The 17,938-nt window shown below is 42.1% G+C and overlaps 2 protein-coding genes across 2 annotated transcripts in view; one reads left to right on the top strand and one right to left on the bottom strand.

The window, feature by feature from the left end:
• The first annotated feature begins 466 nt into the window (after nt 1–466).
• Nucleotides 467–12,451, top strand: LOC143281055 (MAP3K12-binding inhibitory protein 1-like). Its single transcript, XM_076585967.1, has 8 exons — nt 467–534; nt 3,654–3,772; nt 4,199–4,274; nt 6,446–6,539; nt 9,300–9,539; nt 10,417–10,508; nt 11,431–11,517; nt 12,265–12,451. The coding sequence occupies exons 2-8, from the start codon at nt 3,669–3,671 to the stop codon at nt 12,349–12,351; spliced, it is 780 nt and encodes a 259-aa protein (XP_076442082.1). The 5' UTR covers nt 467–534; nt 3,654–3,668; the 3' UTR covers nt 12,352–12,451.
• A 129-nt stretch (nt 12,452–12,580) lies between these two features.
• Nucleotides 12,581–17,938, bottom strand: part of LOC143281054 (anaphase-promoting complex subunit 1-like) — an 83,746-nt gene continuing 78,388 nt past the window's right edge. The window contains exons 52-53 of the mRNA XM_076585966.1: nt 14,837–14,968; nt 12,581–13,903 (exon numbers count right to left, since the gene is read on the bottom strand). Of these exons, the coding sequence (XP_076442081.1) occupies nt 13,797–13,903; nt 14,837–14,968 (239 nt within the window). The 3' untranslated portion in view covers nt 12,581–13,796. The remainder of the gene's footprint in view (nt 13,904–14,836; nt 14,969–17,938) is intronic.

Consider the following 17,938-nt stretch of genomic DNA (forward strand, 5'->3'; position numbering starts at 1 on the left):
GTGTGTGTGTGGGGGGGGGGGGGGGGGGGGCTGGGTGTAAAAGGTAGAAATGGAATATAATTATGGGTTTGTTTCATGAACCAATGTATTCGCGCGCACACCCACACCCACTTGTGTGTGTGTGTGCAGACACTCGCATGTCCGTTGATGATAACGCTTGGACCAACACTGGTATGATTATCAAGTACTGACGTACTTACATCAGTGTGTGTGTGTGTGTGCTTGAGAGACAGATACACCATTTGTAAACCAATGAATAAACGATGTTAATATTGAAGGACATTCACATTGAATACGTATACTGCTGTTTGGAGGCCTACTCCACTTGCTGAGCCTATAATCATTTTTTTCTTAAGCGTTTGGAACACAGAATTTAACTTTAGATATATTATTACTGCGCGAAAGCCTCACTGAGTGCCGCCATCCGCGCATGCAATAATGTGAGGGTGCTTTCCCTTGACGACTATCCGGTTTTGTTTTCTTTCAGTCAGTGAGCTCCTCGAACTCATTGTGTCGCGGTTGCCGAACGCCCAGGTAGGAATGTAGCAAACCAATTTTCCTAAAGAATGTAGACGTTTAACTCTGATGTTTTACACTATTCGTTGTTGAACTCAGAATTCAAACACACACACACACGGTATTAAAGAACGAACTTTCAATATCTTTGAAGAAATACCCTTTTCATGTTATACCACACTGGTCGAACACTCACAATATTCTTTCTGTATGTTCCTTTTCGTATTATCAATACAATCTGGTACTGATATTTACAGATCTTTCTTGTGTTTGTAAATTTATTTAATAGAATCTTCCTTCAACAATAATCCATGCCAAGACTTCATCAAGTGGAACAAAAACATTTTTCTTCCAACAGTCTGACAGTAAATTAATAACTAACATTCACAATAGATACAAATACATTAATTCAATGGACAGAACAATCTATCTGTTAAGTACATCGCTGTCGCCAAGATTATGGCATTATCGCAACGGGTGGGGGTGTGCACAGCTTAGCAGGTTCACTGTTAAGATGTAAATAGTTTTTTGAAGATCTCAGGAGTTGGTGCTCTTACTATGTTTTCTTCCAGGTGGTTCCAGTCTTTTACTGTGCTAACAAAAAATGACTGTTTGTATTGCTCTGTCTGACATCTGCTGGCTTGGAATGTTTTTATGTTGTTTCTTATATGATTAGAGATCGCACTGGTGGTATCGTACTGATCGCCAGATGTTCGTGGCCTTATGAGTTGTCCTGGTTTATGTGGGGTTAAGTACTCAGCAGGTGGTATGGCCGGTACCAACCCCTCAACCACCTTGTAGAGGAAGATGAGGCGTAGGTCATGTCTGCGCTGTTGGAGTGTCGGCAGTTAAAGAGTGTGGAGCATCTTGGTGATGGAGCCGGGTGTTCTGGATTTATAATCACCGGTTATGAACCGGGCAGATAGGCACTGCACTTTTTCAAGTTTATCAATATCCTGTTTGAGGTAAGGACTCCATATGATGGAGCCATACTCGAGGGCTGGTCTGATGAGGGATAGATATGCATTTCTCTTGCATTGTAGGGGGCAGAAATGCAGGTTTCTCCTGAGGAAGCCAAGAGTACTGTGTGCTTTTTTGCAGGTGTAGGCAATGTGGGTGCTCCATTTCAGGTCATCGGAGAGTTGAATACCTAGATAGGGGTTTGTGTGGACATGCTGAAGGGGTGTGTTACATAGGGAGTAGATGTGGTTGGTTGACTGCTGCATACTGAGGATGTAGCACTTGTTGGGGTTAAACTTCATACCTGTCAGTGGCCCAGGTTTTGAGTTGATTGAGGTCCTCTTGAAGCTGAATGTGATCTTGTAGGGAGTTGATCTGGCGGTAAAGGAGGCAATCAGCAAACAGGCGTACCTGGGATTTGACTCTGTCCGGGAGGTCGTTGATGTGGCATTGGAAGAGGAGTGGGCCCAACACTGTTCCTTGAGGTACTCCGGAATCCACTGAGGTTTCTTCGGATGTGACGCCCTCTATCACGATAGCCATCTTCCTGCGCTGGAGAAAGTTTGATAACCAGGTGTGGAGGGGACCTCTAATTCCATATTTGTGCAGCTTGTGAAGATGATGTTCGTGGGGGACAGTGTTGAATGCTTTTGAAAAGTCTAAAATGGCGACATCCACTTGATGTTTCTGGTCAAAAGAGTTCAGGAGGTCATGTGTGGTCAGGAGTTGGGTTTTGCAAGAGAATCCACTGCGGAAGCCGTGGTTGAGAGTGGTCAGGGTGCTGTGTTTCTCAAAATGGGTGAGGACGTGATGGTAGATGATGTGTTCAAGAAGTTTGCAGGTGACAGATGTGAGAGAGATAGGCCTGCAGTTTTCTGCTGCATGCTTATCCCTCTTCTTGTACACATAGGTGACATTTGCACTCAGCCAGCGGATGGGAGGTCTCCTGTGTTGAGGGAAAGCTGGAACATTGTTGAGATAGCAGGGGCAAGGTTACTGGCACATTTTTTCAGGATGAGGTTGGGAATTAGGTCTGGTCCGGAGGCTTTGTAGGGTTGTAGCTGTTTAAGTAGTTTGCAGACGCCTTCTGTACTGATGGTAATGGGGGGGATGTCTTTGTTACATCTTTTTCTGATCGGAGGGATGGGAGTGTCCGAGTTTTTTGTGAAGACAGATATAAACTGATTTAGTAAGATGCGGGCCTTGCTCTTGTTTTCACTAAAAAGCTGGCCTTTTTCTTTCAGCAGGGCGACACCGATGTCATCCTGCCTCCTCGCCTTGATGCACTGCCAGAAGGGTTTGTTGTTGTATTTCTGTAAGCCTTTTTCAAGGGTGTAGTGGATGTAGTTTCTTTCAGCCTTCCGCATTTGGCGCCGGCACTCTTTCTGGTGGAATTTGTAGGTTGACCAGTTGTCCGTTTTTCTGGCGCGTGTCAGTAGATGGCTTTTTTTGCGGAGCATGCGTTTGAGTGTGGTGTTCAGCCAAGGGAGGTGGTGGCACTTGGTTTTTATCTTGTGTGGGATGTGTGTGTCTGTAGATGCGCCTCAGACAGGTGTTGAAGAATGTCTGAATCTTCTGCTGCATCGTCTGTGTTGTCCGCCATGTCTTGCATCCGTAGAGCAGAACTGACTTCACATTGGAGTTGAAGATATGGAGTTTGGTTTTCATACTGATTGCTCCAGATGTTCTTGAGCATGATGAAAGCTGTTCTTGCCTTGCCGATTCTGGCTGTGACGTCTCGGTCTGTGCCTCCCTGTCGGTCAACCACGCTTCCCAAGTAGATGAAAGACTCCGCCTCCCTGATGGGCTCTCTACTGACTGTGACTGGTGTGTTGGCAGTGGTGTTGATCTTCATCAGCTCGGTCTTCTTCTTGTTGATCTTGGCTGAGGTGGTCTCCAGGCGAGTGGTCTTGTCCTGCATCTGGCTGTGGTTGTGTGGATTTGGGCAGCACAAACAGCACAAAAAAAGCAATATTACTGTGATCATTATTGTTGGTGGCTGGGTCACGACCTTCTGACTCAGGATATTGTCATAATCATGATTATGCATCATTAGCAGCTGTGCTCAGAAGTACTCATTTTTATTGTGATGTTTTTGATGCTTCAGATCTTATTGTGCTTGTCTGACTGGGGTCTGTACTGGCAACTGAAAACATTGTGAATCGTCCTTCCTGCAGTGTGGAGCTGGCACCATGTCACAAGAAATGATGGATTTCTTGACGTCCTCATGTTCAACCTCGGAGGAAAGTTCCAGGAACAGCATGTCTGACACTGAAAATGACAACACAGTTGACAGGTTTGTTTGAAGCATGAAGTAAGCTAGTAGTCCTGTAAGAATATTAGGTGATGTCTTTGCACAGACATGAAATGTGTTTGTATGGGCATGCACACACACTCACACACACACACACACACACACACACACACACACACACACACACACACACAGTGACTCTCTCTCTCTCTCACACATATTCACGCATGCACACATTCAAATGTACACACACACACATACACAAACAAAAAGAGAAGTTGAACCACACATGTGATGTCAACTGTTCAAATGAGTTTGCTGAACATTGTGATTGCATTAAAGTAATACAACAAGGGTTGTCCTGGTTTCAAGAGTTTTACACTAATTGTTATTAGGATTTCTGTGTTGCAGACCTTAACAAAAGTTTTCAGGCAGAACAGTGTAAAATGTGAACTGATTTTCTTTAAGTTCCAGAGAAGCTGAACCACAGAGAGCTGTCACCACAGATCAAAGCCTTGTTCAGATTCGCGCTTCCACGTCAGAGGTACTTCATCTTGTCATAGCAGCACTTGGTTTAATGTGAGGAATTTCTGAATAGGTGATAAAATCTTAGATATTATAGTGACCTTGGTTGTCAAAGTGTTCAGTGTTGGCAGGTTCATGGGGGACTGTCATTGGAGAAACGTGGCGGTTTCCAGCCTGGGACACTCACTCCTCACTCTGGTTGCAACAAAGCAATTATTGTTGTCAGTAACGGGCTTAGTAGGTGGTGTCCTAAGTATATTAAATCGGATCATTTGGTCATTGACTCATGTAATTTTGAAATAACCCATCGATTTGGCAGCCAGTAAGTCACTTGACGTATTGGTTTTTATTAAAATCAGTCTTGATTAAAAGGCTTTTCAAGTTTGTAGATTTCTCTGATTCTCCTACAAAACAATCACACCTGCAGTTTCAAACTCTGAAAATTATAATCATCACTTGAAAAATATAACCATTACTGTAGTTGTTCTGCAGTTTAATATTTAGCAGATGAACATGAAAACTTGTACCTAACTTTGAAACAAAACAAGGTACATTTACTCTAAGGCATCGTCACTTGCGTATTGTGAACTGTGGCAAAATGCAGTGCCAGTTAACTTTATACTTTCCTGCCAGTCTCCTTGACTGAGGATGGCTTTGATACATGTAGAATATTTTACCATAAGAAATCATCCACAACACTGAGCATGCCGCCAAAAGAAGCTGCCTTATGTTGAGAAAGTTCGAATGAGTGTTCAGAACACTTAGTCATTTCCATTCTGCAGGCAGATGCAGAGTCTGAGAGATTTGTTCGTTGACGTCATGCAAGAATGTGTCCCTTAAAAAAAAAAAAAAATGTAGGTCTGATCAACACGTACAAGCACACTTCTGTAGTTCTAAGTATATGACTGTTTTCATTTCGTCTCTTTAGCAGCAAAACTTTTTGGGGGTATATTTGTGTTTCCATAAATCAAGTTACATGTACTGACACAGATAACATCTTTTAAGTGCATTTTGTCTTTTTCCTTTGTATATTATTAATATATACAAGAACAGAATTAAACTGGTATGCATATTATAATATCATGGTACTTCAGAAAATTAGAGAAATTTTTCAACTGTGAAGATTTGGATTTCCAAAAAGCAGATGAAAGTGTTTTCCTTACAGAATGGAACTAGACTAACACAAGTGGCAGTTACACTGTCTTTTTGATGTTTTTCAGCTGTAATGTAATGCTTTTGTTTTCTGATTTTTCCTGTGTATTCAGTGGAGCATAATCAGAATATTTACTATCCAGAGCAAAATAAAGTTTATTAATTACTATTTTGTATTTTCTGTGTTTCTCACGACACAATAAACATTAGCTTATCATCTCTACATAACTTTACATACGCACACATGTACATATAATACAAATAAGTACAAATTCATTTACAAACGTTGGGAATGTGAGGTGCTGGGGGCAGGAATGAGGAGTTGTTTTTCCTGACCCATTAATTTTGAAATTGACCCACTGATTTTGTGGTGAACCGGTCAAATGACCCATGGTGTCCTGAACCAGACCTAAACTCTGCAGACGGGATTTAAAATACTGACATTACAAAAAAACAACAACAACAAAAAACCTATAAAAAAAAAAAAAGAGTACTTCTGAAAATGTTAAACAGCGTCACCGACACAGATCTATATTTTGAATGCATTTTTTTTTCTCAGCATTTTAGCCATCATTAGATACAAGCCATTGCAATATTCTTTGCCGTAGCACATCACAACACCCATCATACATACATACACATCACAATATCTGAATGATGCACCTCTCATATCACAATACTTAATTAACATCAGTACCACAGTACTTAAGACCACAATCCATCGAACCAATCGACATGCTTCACGGCAGCCAAATCCACAACAAGAAAGCCTGAATAACACAATCATATATAAAAGAATAGTGGTTGTGTAAAAGTTGTGTAATGACTGAATTTAACAAATCCTGGAGAGAGAGAGAGAGAATATCATGCTCAAGGAGTGCAGAATTTGGAGTAGATAATTTGCAGTGATTTTTTTTTTTTTTATCATTCATTTTTTTCTATTTTTTGTCCATTCCTTATCGTACATGTATGTATACTTCCAATGTTAATGATAAGTGTATTGACATTTTCATGTGCTGTTGATGTGTGTTGTGTTAGGTGAAGCGCAGGATTGCTGCTTTCATGGCCAGCAAGAGGGCAGAGGTCAGCGACAACAACATCCGAGAGTTCTGCTTTGACCTGCCCTGCACAGGTCAGTCATGTAGCATGTCAGCGTGTTCCATTCCTGTGTGCATTGTAATTACATGTCCTTCACAGATCAGTTGTGTAGAGCATAAGCATGTTCCATTTCTCTATGTGTTGCAATTATATATGTCCTTGACAGGTCAGTTGTGTAGCGTGTTAATATGTTCAGTATCTGTGGGTGTTGTAATTATGTGCTCTTCACAGGTCAGTTGTGTAGTGCGTCAGTGTTCATTTTCTGTGTATATTGCAATTATGCCCTCCGCAGATCAGTTGTGTAGTGCGTAAGGGTATTCCATTTCTGTGTGTATTGTATTTATATGTCCAGTTGACGTACAATAGCCTCAACTTCTTCCTTCATGTAATCCTCCCACATTTCATTTTTGATACTGGCCACCATTTTCAGCTCTGAAAAAGTGTGTGAATGAAATGGCAAGATGAAGGCCTAATTCTTTTGAATGGGGGACTGTGTAGTGCCAAAAGTAGCACCATTCTTTCATTGGTTTATCGTGACTTTCACAGGAATCTTCAGTGTGTGTGTCTGCAAGGCTGTGGTCAGTGCTTGATGGAAATTTCCCACCATGCCAGACTCTCAGGCGATGGGCTGCAGCGGGAGTAATGGGGGGTTCCAGTCCGTGGGCTGCAGCGGGATAAAATGTCAGAGGGATAAAGATCCAGTAATGAATGTCATCGTTTTTGTGGGTCATGGAAAAGTGAACATAGAAACAGCAGCACACACCCCCAAGAGTGGCTGCCTTTTATGGCAGGGTGAAAAAAGACATACACCAAAAAGCCCATTCATTACCAGTTACATTCTGCAGTCAGTACAAAGTGGCAGTCCTTGCCTTCCGCCATTTTGATAGGACACTTCTGTCTTTCCTGTCTGGAGCGCTCCCCACATACAAGCCTTTGCGTTCCTTCTGGTCCTCAAAGGAAAATTCTAAAATTACCCAAATGAACTTAAGTTTTTGAGCTCCAACTATCTGGAACTCACTGCTTGTCAGTCTTCAACACCAGCCAACACTCCTTCTGTTCAAATCCCAGCTAAATGTTCATCGTTCCCCCGAGGTGTTTATGTGATACTTCTATCCACTGTTATTTGAGCTGTTTTCTACTCATGGGTTCATGTTTGTATAGTGGGTGTGGTTAGTTATTTTCGGGCGTGGTTGTGTGTGAATGGGTGACTGTCAGCACATTGACCCTGTTAACTATGAGAAATGCAAGAAATGCGCAAAACAGATGTCATTCATTATTATACAAGTGAATGTGTGTGTTGCCAGCCATGAAGGCAGAAAGAGACCCATCCTCCACACTCATACAACTTTATATATGTTACAGTTATATGTATGTGTATGTTTGTTTTTTTAAACATAAGTTCTACTCAGTCCTTGTGATTAATTTCTCTGATGATAATGCACATTTATTATAGGGCTCACCCTTCAGTTCTAAGCACATTCAACAATACATGTGATGTGTTTAACTTCATTAAGACACAGGAATAAAAAATTAAAAAATAAATAAAAACTTTCATAAAAAAACCCACAGAAAATACTACTTAAAAAAAAGATTTTTTTTTTTTTTTTTTGCATTGCACTCATCTGACACACCTCTCCATTCACACAATTTTTTTTCCCACCCGTCATCTGCCCCATTTCAGTGGCATTACTCCAACGTCACTCATTCCGAGTCACCCAGCCGGGTTCATCCATCACACTCCCAGCGTCGGTAGTCTGCAGGGAACCATCAATGTTAGGTCGCCAGGAGGCCACACACCAGAGGAGACACTGCACTGCTGCTGAGTCACTTCAGTGATGTTCAGTGGTGCCTGTTCTGGTTTAACTTACTTAGGCACCACCTACTAAGCCCCCTACTGACAACAGTAATGGCTTAGTCGAGGAGCCAGACTGAGTGAGCGTCCCTCCCAGTGTGGAGACCGCCACCACATCTCTCCAACGGCAGTCCTCCATGAATCTGCCGACACTGAAGACCTTGAAAAGACTCACCCCAAGCACGGAAGTAGAGGGGTATCGAAACTGAGGTCATGAAAGGCCACAGACTTTGGGACTTTTTTTGTTTATATTGGTAATGATGGAGGAGGATGACGATGATGGTGATGATGTTACAACAGAGGTCCATTTTGGTTTGGGACTACGTGACAAAGCTGTACTCTACGCTTCCTTTCATAATGATATCCCGGCGTCAGTCAGGCCCGAGAGATACAGGCACTTGCAGTGTTGGTCAGGAAATAAGAGCAACACACCCAAAGATGCATCCGTGAAGTGGATGATACTCAACTGTGTGGTACCAGTCTCCCCATTTAAGCCCACAGCACACTCCACTCTGAGTAGGAGCCAGCTGCGGGCCGAAAAACCCACCTCCGCTGGGATTCGAAACCATGTCCTCCCAGCCGTCAGTCCGCAACGCTAACCACTTTGCCACGGTGGTTCCATTCACACAGTATGCATACTCACATGCGTACACAATAATTTCTTTTCCCTCCCTCAATTTTTCCCTACCTTCATCTAATATTACTTATAGTGAAGAGACGTTAAACTAAAGAATGTACACTTTTCCCACCTCAACCCGACCCAGCACACACACTGACGCACACAAAAGCACAAAGACTGTCGGGGGCATGGGGGGGAAGGTTCCATAGTGTAAAATACTGTTTGAACGAATACGTTTTCTAAGATTAGATTTGAAATATTACAAGCATTGGAACAGTGTCTTGAATGACCTTATTGTTCTGACTAATTTTTTTCGACGACAGGGACAACGGGAGACAACGGTGAGGAGATGAACAGCTGTGCTCGAGTGGATGCCGTGTACGTGAGTCGTGTGGGGTGCACCAGCCGTGTGCGTGTAACACGTGTGTTGAACACACAGGGTCCCCAGACACAGGCTGGGCAAAGGGAAGGAACCCAGGCAGGGAGGAGCACACCCACCCTGTTCAGGAGTTCTGTTGAGGAGCGGCTGAGGAATGCTGAGCAGCATCTCAACATCACCAGTGGTAAGTGTGTGTGGGTCTGTGGCGTATGTGTGTGGTGCGTGTTTTGGGGGGTGATAGGGAGCAGGGGGGCGCGGTGTATATATACATGCAGGTTGCCATATATGTGTAATCTGTTTGTATATATGCATGCTTTTTCTTTGTCATTTAAGAAACAAACAAAAAACACAAAAAAGCAGCTAAACATTGCCCACTTTTCATCTATAGAAGTCCATCGAATTTCTGTTTTTGACTTGAAACTAAGTTAAATGTTACCCACCTTTTCACTGTAGCAGTCAACCAAATTTCTGTTTTGACTTTTGTTTAAGTTAAATGTTGCCCACTTTTCCCTCATCACAAATGAATTTCTCTTGTTGAGATAAAGTATTCTGTAATCTGTAATCCATAGCTGACCAAATTTCTGTTTTGACTCCAAACTTTAGTTTGTGTGTGCTTGTTTGCTTCAAAAGAAAGTTAAATGTTATGCACTTTTCATCTGCAGATGTTAACCAAATTTCTGTTTTGACTCTCAACTTCAGTGTAATCAGCATGTTTGTATGTATGCTTTGTCTTAAAAAGAGTTAAATGTTGCCTACTTTTCGTCTGTATAAGTCAATTTTTTACTCTGAACTCCAGTGTAACGTGTTTGTATATTTACATGCTTGCTTTCTTTTTTCTGTTAAAAATAAAAGTCAAATGTTGCCCATTTTTTCATCTGTAGGAGTCCAGCAAATTTCTGATTTGACTCCAAACTTCAAGTTTAATCTGTGTATGTATTCTTTCTTGCCCACTTTTCATCTGGAAAGCCATGAAATGGTCTTCATAGTCTGAATATGGATGGTTGGTAGAGATGAGCCAGCTGTGCAGTCATTTCTGATATGTGTTGTTGGCTGTTGGACAGACACCAAGGCAGACCTGTTCAGTCGGCTGAAGGCTGTGGAGGAAGGCATTCTGTTTCTCAGCGGAATATCACCAGAGTACTTTGAAAGTGGGGTATGTATCATAAAACATCACCAGAGTACTTTGAAAGTGGGGTGGGTATCTTGAAACATCAGCATAGTACTTTGAAAGTGGGGTAGGTATCTTGAAATATCAGCAGATTGGGGTAGGTATCTTGAAATATCAGGAGAGTACTTTGAAAGTGGGGTAGGTATCTTGAAATATCAGCAGAGTTCTTTGAAATGGGGTAGGTATCTTGAAATAGCAGAGTTCTTTGAAAGTGGGGTAGGTATCTTGAAATATCAGCAGAGTACTTTGAAAGTGGGGTAGGTATCTTGAAAGCAGATTACTTTGAAAGTGGGGTAGTTATCTTAAAACATCAGCAGAGTACTTTGCAAGTGGGGTATGTATCTTGAAATATCACCAGAGTATATTCAAAGTGGGTATATATCTTGCTGTTTCTCAGTGGAATATCACCAGAGTGGATTTTGCTACAGAACATATCCAGGGACAACCATTTTGTTGCCGTGGGTTCCTTAACTTGCGCCAAGTTCATGCTACACATGGAACTATTCCTCTTAGCAAAATGACTAGTGTCTATACCATCACTCAAGGTTTAATGGAGGGGGAGGAAATACTGGCAAGTGTGGGATTCTATCCAGTGCAGTCTGATTTTCTCGCTTCTTAGGCGGATGCCTTGTAATTAGGCCACCGCTCCAGGAGTCCATTAGCACCTGGTGGCATTTGTCTCTACCTGACTACATGAGAAAAAATGTGAGAAAGTAACAGAGAGAAAGGGCAGGGTAGAGGGGAGATGGAAATTTCTTATCTATGAAAATTAGATCGTTTATAAAGACGTTAATTTATAGTGGAATGGATGTTTGTACATTGAATTTGAATCAAGATATGTTACTGTTAAAGCTGTCTTTTGCTGATTACCTGAGTCATGACAAATAACTTTTTGTGCTCTTTTCAGAAAATGCCTCAGCCCAAAGTAAAAAGAAGAAAAGTTTCCAAACCCGAGCCTGTCACAGAGGACCTGTCTCCAACAAAACTAAAGACGGTAAGCACATCACATTCATGGAACATTTGTTGATGATTGAATGAGAGGAAATATAACCTTTGATGCAAAGGGGATGGGGGATGCACACAATATTTATACAGGTGCTAGCGAGTCCAAATATTGCAGAAATATAGTTTTCAAAAACCTGTGATTGTTCCTGGATAAGGGATTTTGTGTTTGCTGTTTTGCAGAGCCAGTTTTGTCAGCTTGTGGTCGGAAACCCGAATATGTAGGCAAGTGGCGCCCTAGAGGCGCATAAACTGAAACAGCAGCTTGTAAAAGAACCCATTGCAACCAAAGGGTTGTCCCTGGCAAAATCCACTTTGACAGGAAAACAAACTTGCAGGCATGCCAAAAAATTTTTTTTTAAAGGGTGGGGTGGGGGAATTCTGTTGTGACAAAAAGAAATACAGTACAATGCTATGTCCTGTCAAGGATCTGTCCACCCTGGACCCTTGTGACACTGTTGCTTACCTCACCCCAGTATGACAAGGAAGCCTGCAGAAGCTGAAAAAATCTCCCCCCATTTGAATGGGTTAACTTCCTTAGCATTTATTTTCATGTTGACACAAGTCAAATAGTGAATTTCTGTACCTCAAAATTGACAAAAGATCAATCTTAGTACAGCCAGCCAGCTACAACCAGAGGGAGGTAAGAAAAGGGTAAAATAAACTACACAAGCAAACTGGACAAAAAGATTATCTCTTCACCTGTCACAATTATGACAGTTGTGTCTGTATTTTGCAGGAATACGACAGCATTTCAGAAATTGACCAGAGAATGTTCATTCTACGATCAAAGTTGAAGGAACAGATGAAATACCAGTCGCCATGACATGACAAGCAAGTGTGCATGTGAGCAGTGTATGGGTAAAAATGTGAAAAATCTTGTGCAAATAAAATCTTTATTTTTCTCACAAAATCCTGGTGTTTTGATTGTGTGGAGTGAAGTGGGTTGTTCTCTGAAGTGAACTTCTTCAACAGTGTAAAGAATGTGTCAGTGCACAAACCACACATCAACCCACACTGCAATAGAACTTTTTTTTTTTTTTGGAGCCATCCACATTTTTCATGGAGAAACCAACCAGCCATTTCATCCAAAAAGACAGACTTGCCACCCTGGTAGTTAACTGCTGGGCGCGCACACACACACACACCTCTTTACAACTTACAGACAGCACCCATCCACAAGACAGGAAAACAGGACTGCCGGAAAATACAATTACTCACAAAACAAAAACTCAACGCCAACTCATTTTTGTCAAACACTGCATGTTCTACAACCCATTGTTACAAGTTCTGAAAGTTTTATTGTACGTAGGTACTTTGCTTGATGTACCATGCAAAGACCATCACAGTATACCCACACAATCTCACACTGCCCAGTTATTCATGTTATCATGAACTGCAGTCATCTAATTCCTGTGTCGCCATGAACTAAAAGTCAAACACACTCTGCTGGGGTAACTGTGAGCTGTACCAGCGCTGACATCACTGGCCAAAAAACAAAAAAAATCACGGCCCATAAAACATTCACTGAGCCATGGGTCAGAATTCAAACACCGTCAACACGACACAAAGTTCACTCGACCATCACAATGAGTTAACTCCACTTGGCCTGCCATCCATTCTGAAACATTGTTGAGAACACGTATACACACCTACATACAAAAAGCGCACAACACACATGCATATCCCCCAAAGTTCTCATAAAATACACACAACTCTGGCACCTGCACACACGTACATACACAAAACACAGAGTTACTAAACCAACACTTTCAGTTCCTCTGCACAAGCCCTTAACATTCTGGCCAGACTTGATGTTGACCTAGGGGCATATACAAGAACTTTCATTGTGACACACACAACTTATAGACCAGAGTGCAAATTCAGTCTGCCCCAAGTACCCAACGTTCTGCTCATCAACACTTCAGACTTCAGGAGCCGCACTGCGCTGTTCTGTGCTGTGCTGTATCACCTGTGGCCCCGAGACATAGCAGTGTGTCTGGGATAGGCTGAACCTCACAACAATGAACTCACTGTCTCACACTGCGTCTGTAGGGTAAGTTTGTCATAGCAGATGACTTAGGTGTATCAGGGAAGTAATTACGAACTGAACAATCATTTATGTAAATTAGATGCACTAGGATTTATGGGATAGTGGTGAGAGTATCACTCGTCTTCAGTATGACTGAATATTGCAGCTTCCTGCTTTCAGTCACCCTGCACTTCGTTCCAGCACTGTTCACGTCACTCAACACCAACGCTTGTCGGCCGTCAGGATGGCGCCCCCTTGTGCTGCCAGACACTCAGGATGCGCATCAGTGATTGCACGTCCACATCCGGCAGCTTCTGGCACAGCATGGGCAGTGAAACTGGGAGCTCTGCGACACATCAGACATAAACCTCTCCCTTCATTCCATTGTTGGCATTGGCTTCTTATCAGCTGCAAATCTCCCCCCCCGAATTCAGTCACTGTCTGAACTCAACTGATTAACTACCAGCCGCAAATCCCCCCCCCCCCCCCCCCCCCGAATTCAGTCACTGTCTGAACTCAACTGATTAACAATCAGCCACAAATCTCCCCCCCTTAATTCAGTCACTGTCTGAACTCAACTGATTAACTATCAGCAACAAAACTCGTCCCTTAATTCAGTCACTGTCTGAACTCAACTGATTAACTATCAGCCACAAATCTCCCCCCTTAATTCAGTCACTGTCTGAACTCAACTGATTAACTATCAGCCACAAATCCCCCCCCTTAATTCAGCCACTGTCTAAACGTGTAAAGGTCCACTGGCTTCCTATCAGCAACAAATCACCCTCCTAATTCAGTCACTGGCTAAAGTGCATTGGCTTCCTATCAGCCACAAATCTTCCCCCAATACAGTCACTGTCTAAACTTCACTGGTTTCCTATCAGTCACATATGCCCCCTCCCCCCACCCCTAATTCAGTCACTGGCTAAACTCCACTGGTTTCCAATCACTCAGAGAATTGACAACATTTCTTGCCTGTGTTACAGTTTTTGTTGTTTTTTTCTGGCATGTCCCCTCAGTACATGCCTGGTCTTGTTCCAACCTTATGTTCCTGACAGATGCAACAGTCAAGTGGTTAAAGCGTTGGACTTTCAATCTGAGGGTCCTGGGTTCAAATCCCAGTCACAGCACTTGATGGGTAAAGGGTGGAGATGTTTCTGATGCTAGTGCCTGAACCCCGTTTGTGTGTATAATCATGTAAAAAAATCAAACACGCACATTAAAGATCCCCCACAATTGAAGTTGTTCCAGAGAAGAGGGTGAAGGGATGGGGATTTACCTGGAGAGTTGAGTTGTTCCAGAGATGTGGGGGAGGGGACGTGGAACCAGGTGAGGTACTGCGACAGACAGCCCACCTCCTGGTCCTTCACCAGTCCACCTGCCAGGTAGCTCCTCACCAACGCCACGTTGTCTGTAACACACACAGGGGGGAAGACACATCCATGAAGACAACACTACACCTCTTGTCTCACACACACACAGAGATGCATGTGCCACAAACATTCTTGATTGATGTAAATCTCAACAGAGATGTCTACAACAGATACACACACGCACACGTTGGGTTACGCTGCTGGTCAGGCATCTGCTTGGCAGATGTGGTGTAGCGTGTATGGTTTGTCCGAACGCAGTGACGCCTCCTTGAGCAACTGAAACTGAAACTGAAACACGCACACACATATCCAAGGACAGAAGTATACCAGCATACCATGGGGCACAAATATACCCAGAGAAACAAGCATACCCAAGAATCACAAGCATACCCAGGAATTACAAACATAACCAGGAATCACAAGCACAACCAAGGAAACGCAAGTATCAATTACGTAACTATGTTGAAAAAAGGGGTCTTTCTGAATAGCTTGATAAAAAAACTGGCCACAAATATACTATCTGTTCCATAGTCTCATAGACTGTGGGGGCACCACACATTTGGCAACCAGCCACAGAGGTGAGAAGCATGAATGTACACCTGCAGAGAAATACAAGCACAGCCCACCAACACTGAAGAAGCAAGGAAAAAATGTGATGCCTGAGTAACCATTGTAGTTTTTCATTGTCACTACTTGCTCAAAGAAACAACCTTTGCACTTCAATCACTTCAACCTCTGATCAGGTGTTCAAGAAAAAAAAACATGCCAGCTAGAGGGCATAATGGGCAGTAAGTAGGTAAACACGTAAGTAAAAAAACATTTTTATTCATCCAAACTGAAATAACTATGGAAATTAATAATGCCTCTACAGGCTCATCACTCACACCACACAATCTGTCAGACTGCAGTCCAGTCCATCATACACAAACCATGATAAAGGTTTGACTAAGATCAAAAAGTGAACCATTAGGCTAAAGACACACAATAACAGTGGCTTGATTCACCACTCAAAAAGGAGGGAAAGTTACAAAATAACGTATTCTAATAAATTTCGGAATAAGAATTACTGCTATGAACATATTGTAAGTTGCTAACTGGCAGATTCAGTAAAAAAAAAAAAAACACCTTGCAAAAGAGACCTGTCAAAGTCATTTGTCTATATGTGTGGAAGCATGTGCAAGTGTAAGGAGGGGAAAGGGTATGACTGGGTGCGAATATAATTTATGTGAGTGGCTGAGTTCATGTGCGGCAGGAAACAAATGTTTGCTCACCTTGTGTTCAGTGTCAATGTCATGTGGTTCTTCTTACCTTATCAACAATAATTTTATTACTAAATTCAATGTGATGCATTCTTTAACCCTCTTTCCACCAGGTCACTCAGCACTAATCGCCCATGAAATCCCATGCCAAGAGGAATAACTCTTGCAATTGTCGAACAGTGGGTAAAGATAAACATAGATTAAAAATATAATCACCTTCTTTTGTTGCACATATTTATTTTTCCTGCATTCTACACATAATGAAGTTGCAAAAGAATTTTTGTTTCCAGGCTCATTTTGCTTTGTATTCACACAAAAAAATAAATGTGTCAAATTTGATGGTCAACTTTGAAAAAATTAATTACAGTATGATTTTCTTTGGAATAAGTTTATCTGGTCTGCAGTGTCTTCAAACACATCTTTTTATTCTTTTTCTTACTCAACTTGAATTGCAACAATGAACATGCTGATTTTTATGTTCTTTTCTGTTTGAGGGATGATGTGTTTTCCAATGATGGAGTGGAGAAAAACAACAGCAAACAAGCAGAAACAAACAACAAACCTACCTCACATGTAATTTCTCCATAATGAAAAGAAAAATATAATCCACTGAACTAGCAAAATCAGGAAGATTGTGCAGAACACCAATAAGTATCAGTGCAATCAACGACTGACAGTATCGATTCCGACAGTCTGGCAATCGATTCACGATTTCAGAGGTCCGGCAATCGATTCATGATTTCGGAGGTCCGGTGATCGATGCACAATTTCGGAAGTCCAGCGACTGATTCACACTCGAGTATCAACTACACTCTCAATATCGGTGAAATTCAGTCAATGGATGTCTAGGTCACACAGTATGATCAACTTTTACAAAATTCTCACGCAGAATTCATCTTCAGAACTGTCATTCGGATTACGCTATGACTCTCGACAGTCATCAAACTCATCTCACAACTTTGAAACTTTAAAACTTTGGCAAAACTTTACCAAATCAGTAATATATTCCACTGAACTAGCACAATCAGGAAGATCGTGCTGAACGCCAAAATATATCAGTGAAACCAAGACTGACTCACTGACAGTACTGATTGCGGAGGTCCGGCGTTTGATTCATGATTTCGGAGGTCCGGCGACCGATTCACATTCAAGTACCAACTTCACTCTCATTGTTGGCAAAACTCAGTCAGTCGATAACTAGGTCACTCAGTTCGATCAATTTTTACAAGATTTTCAAGCAAAAATCATTAAAATGGTCAAAAGTTATCTTCAGAATTGTTGTTAAGATTACATTAACTCAGCAATCCTCAAACTCATCTTGCAACTTTAAAAATTCACAACTTTGTCAAATTTCAAGCAAATCGGATTCTGAAAAGTGCAAAGTGCCCAGCAGGAAGTGCCGAAAACAAGGATGTGAATCTCATGAGAGTCTCGTTTATGTAAACAACAATGGCTGCCCCATAGCATTGCAAGCAGTACCATAGTGTTTAGCTAGCAGTGCCAGGTACGTTCGGGTGTTACACTGCAAGCCGCTACCAGACGCAAATGTTGAAAGAGGGTTAATGAATGTCCGTGTCCTAAAAGTGATTTCGCCTCTCATGTTTAATGTTACATTTATTTGGGCCAAATTACAAATCCCTGGTAATTTCTCTGTTCTTCTGTGAGAAGTAACTGGGCGCCTCACAGAACTGTTCACCAGATTCCTTCAGGTCTGTCAGTTGTGTGTCAAAGCCTGGGTCTCTGCAACTG

The sequence above is a fragment of the Babylonia areolata genome, chromosome 4 (genome assembly GCF_041734735.1).
Source record: "Babylonia areolata isolate BAREFJ2019XMU chromosome 4, ASM4173473v1, whole genome shotgun sequence".
Lineage (NCBI taxonomy): Eukaryota > Metazoa > Mollusca > Gastropoda > Neogastropoda > Buccinidae > Babylonia > Babylonia areolata.

Coding starts and splice junctions, on each gene's coding strand:
- LOC143281055 (XM_076585967.1), top strand. CDS start 3,669: ATGTCACAAGAAATGATGGATTTCTTGACGTCCTCATGTTCAACCTCG. Junction 6,540..9,299: donor CTTTGACCTGCCCTGCACAG/GTCAGTCATGTA, acceptor TTTCGACGACAG/GGACAACGGGAGACAACGGT. Junction 10,509..11,430: donor CAGAGTACTTTGAAAGTGGG/GTATGTATCATA, acceptor TGCTCTTTTCAG/AAAATGCCTCAGCCCAAAGT.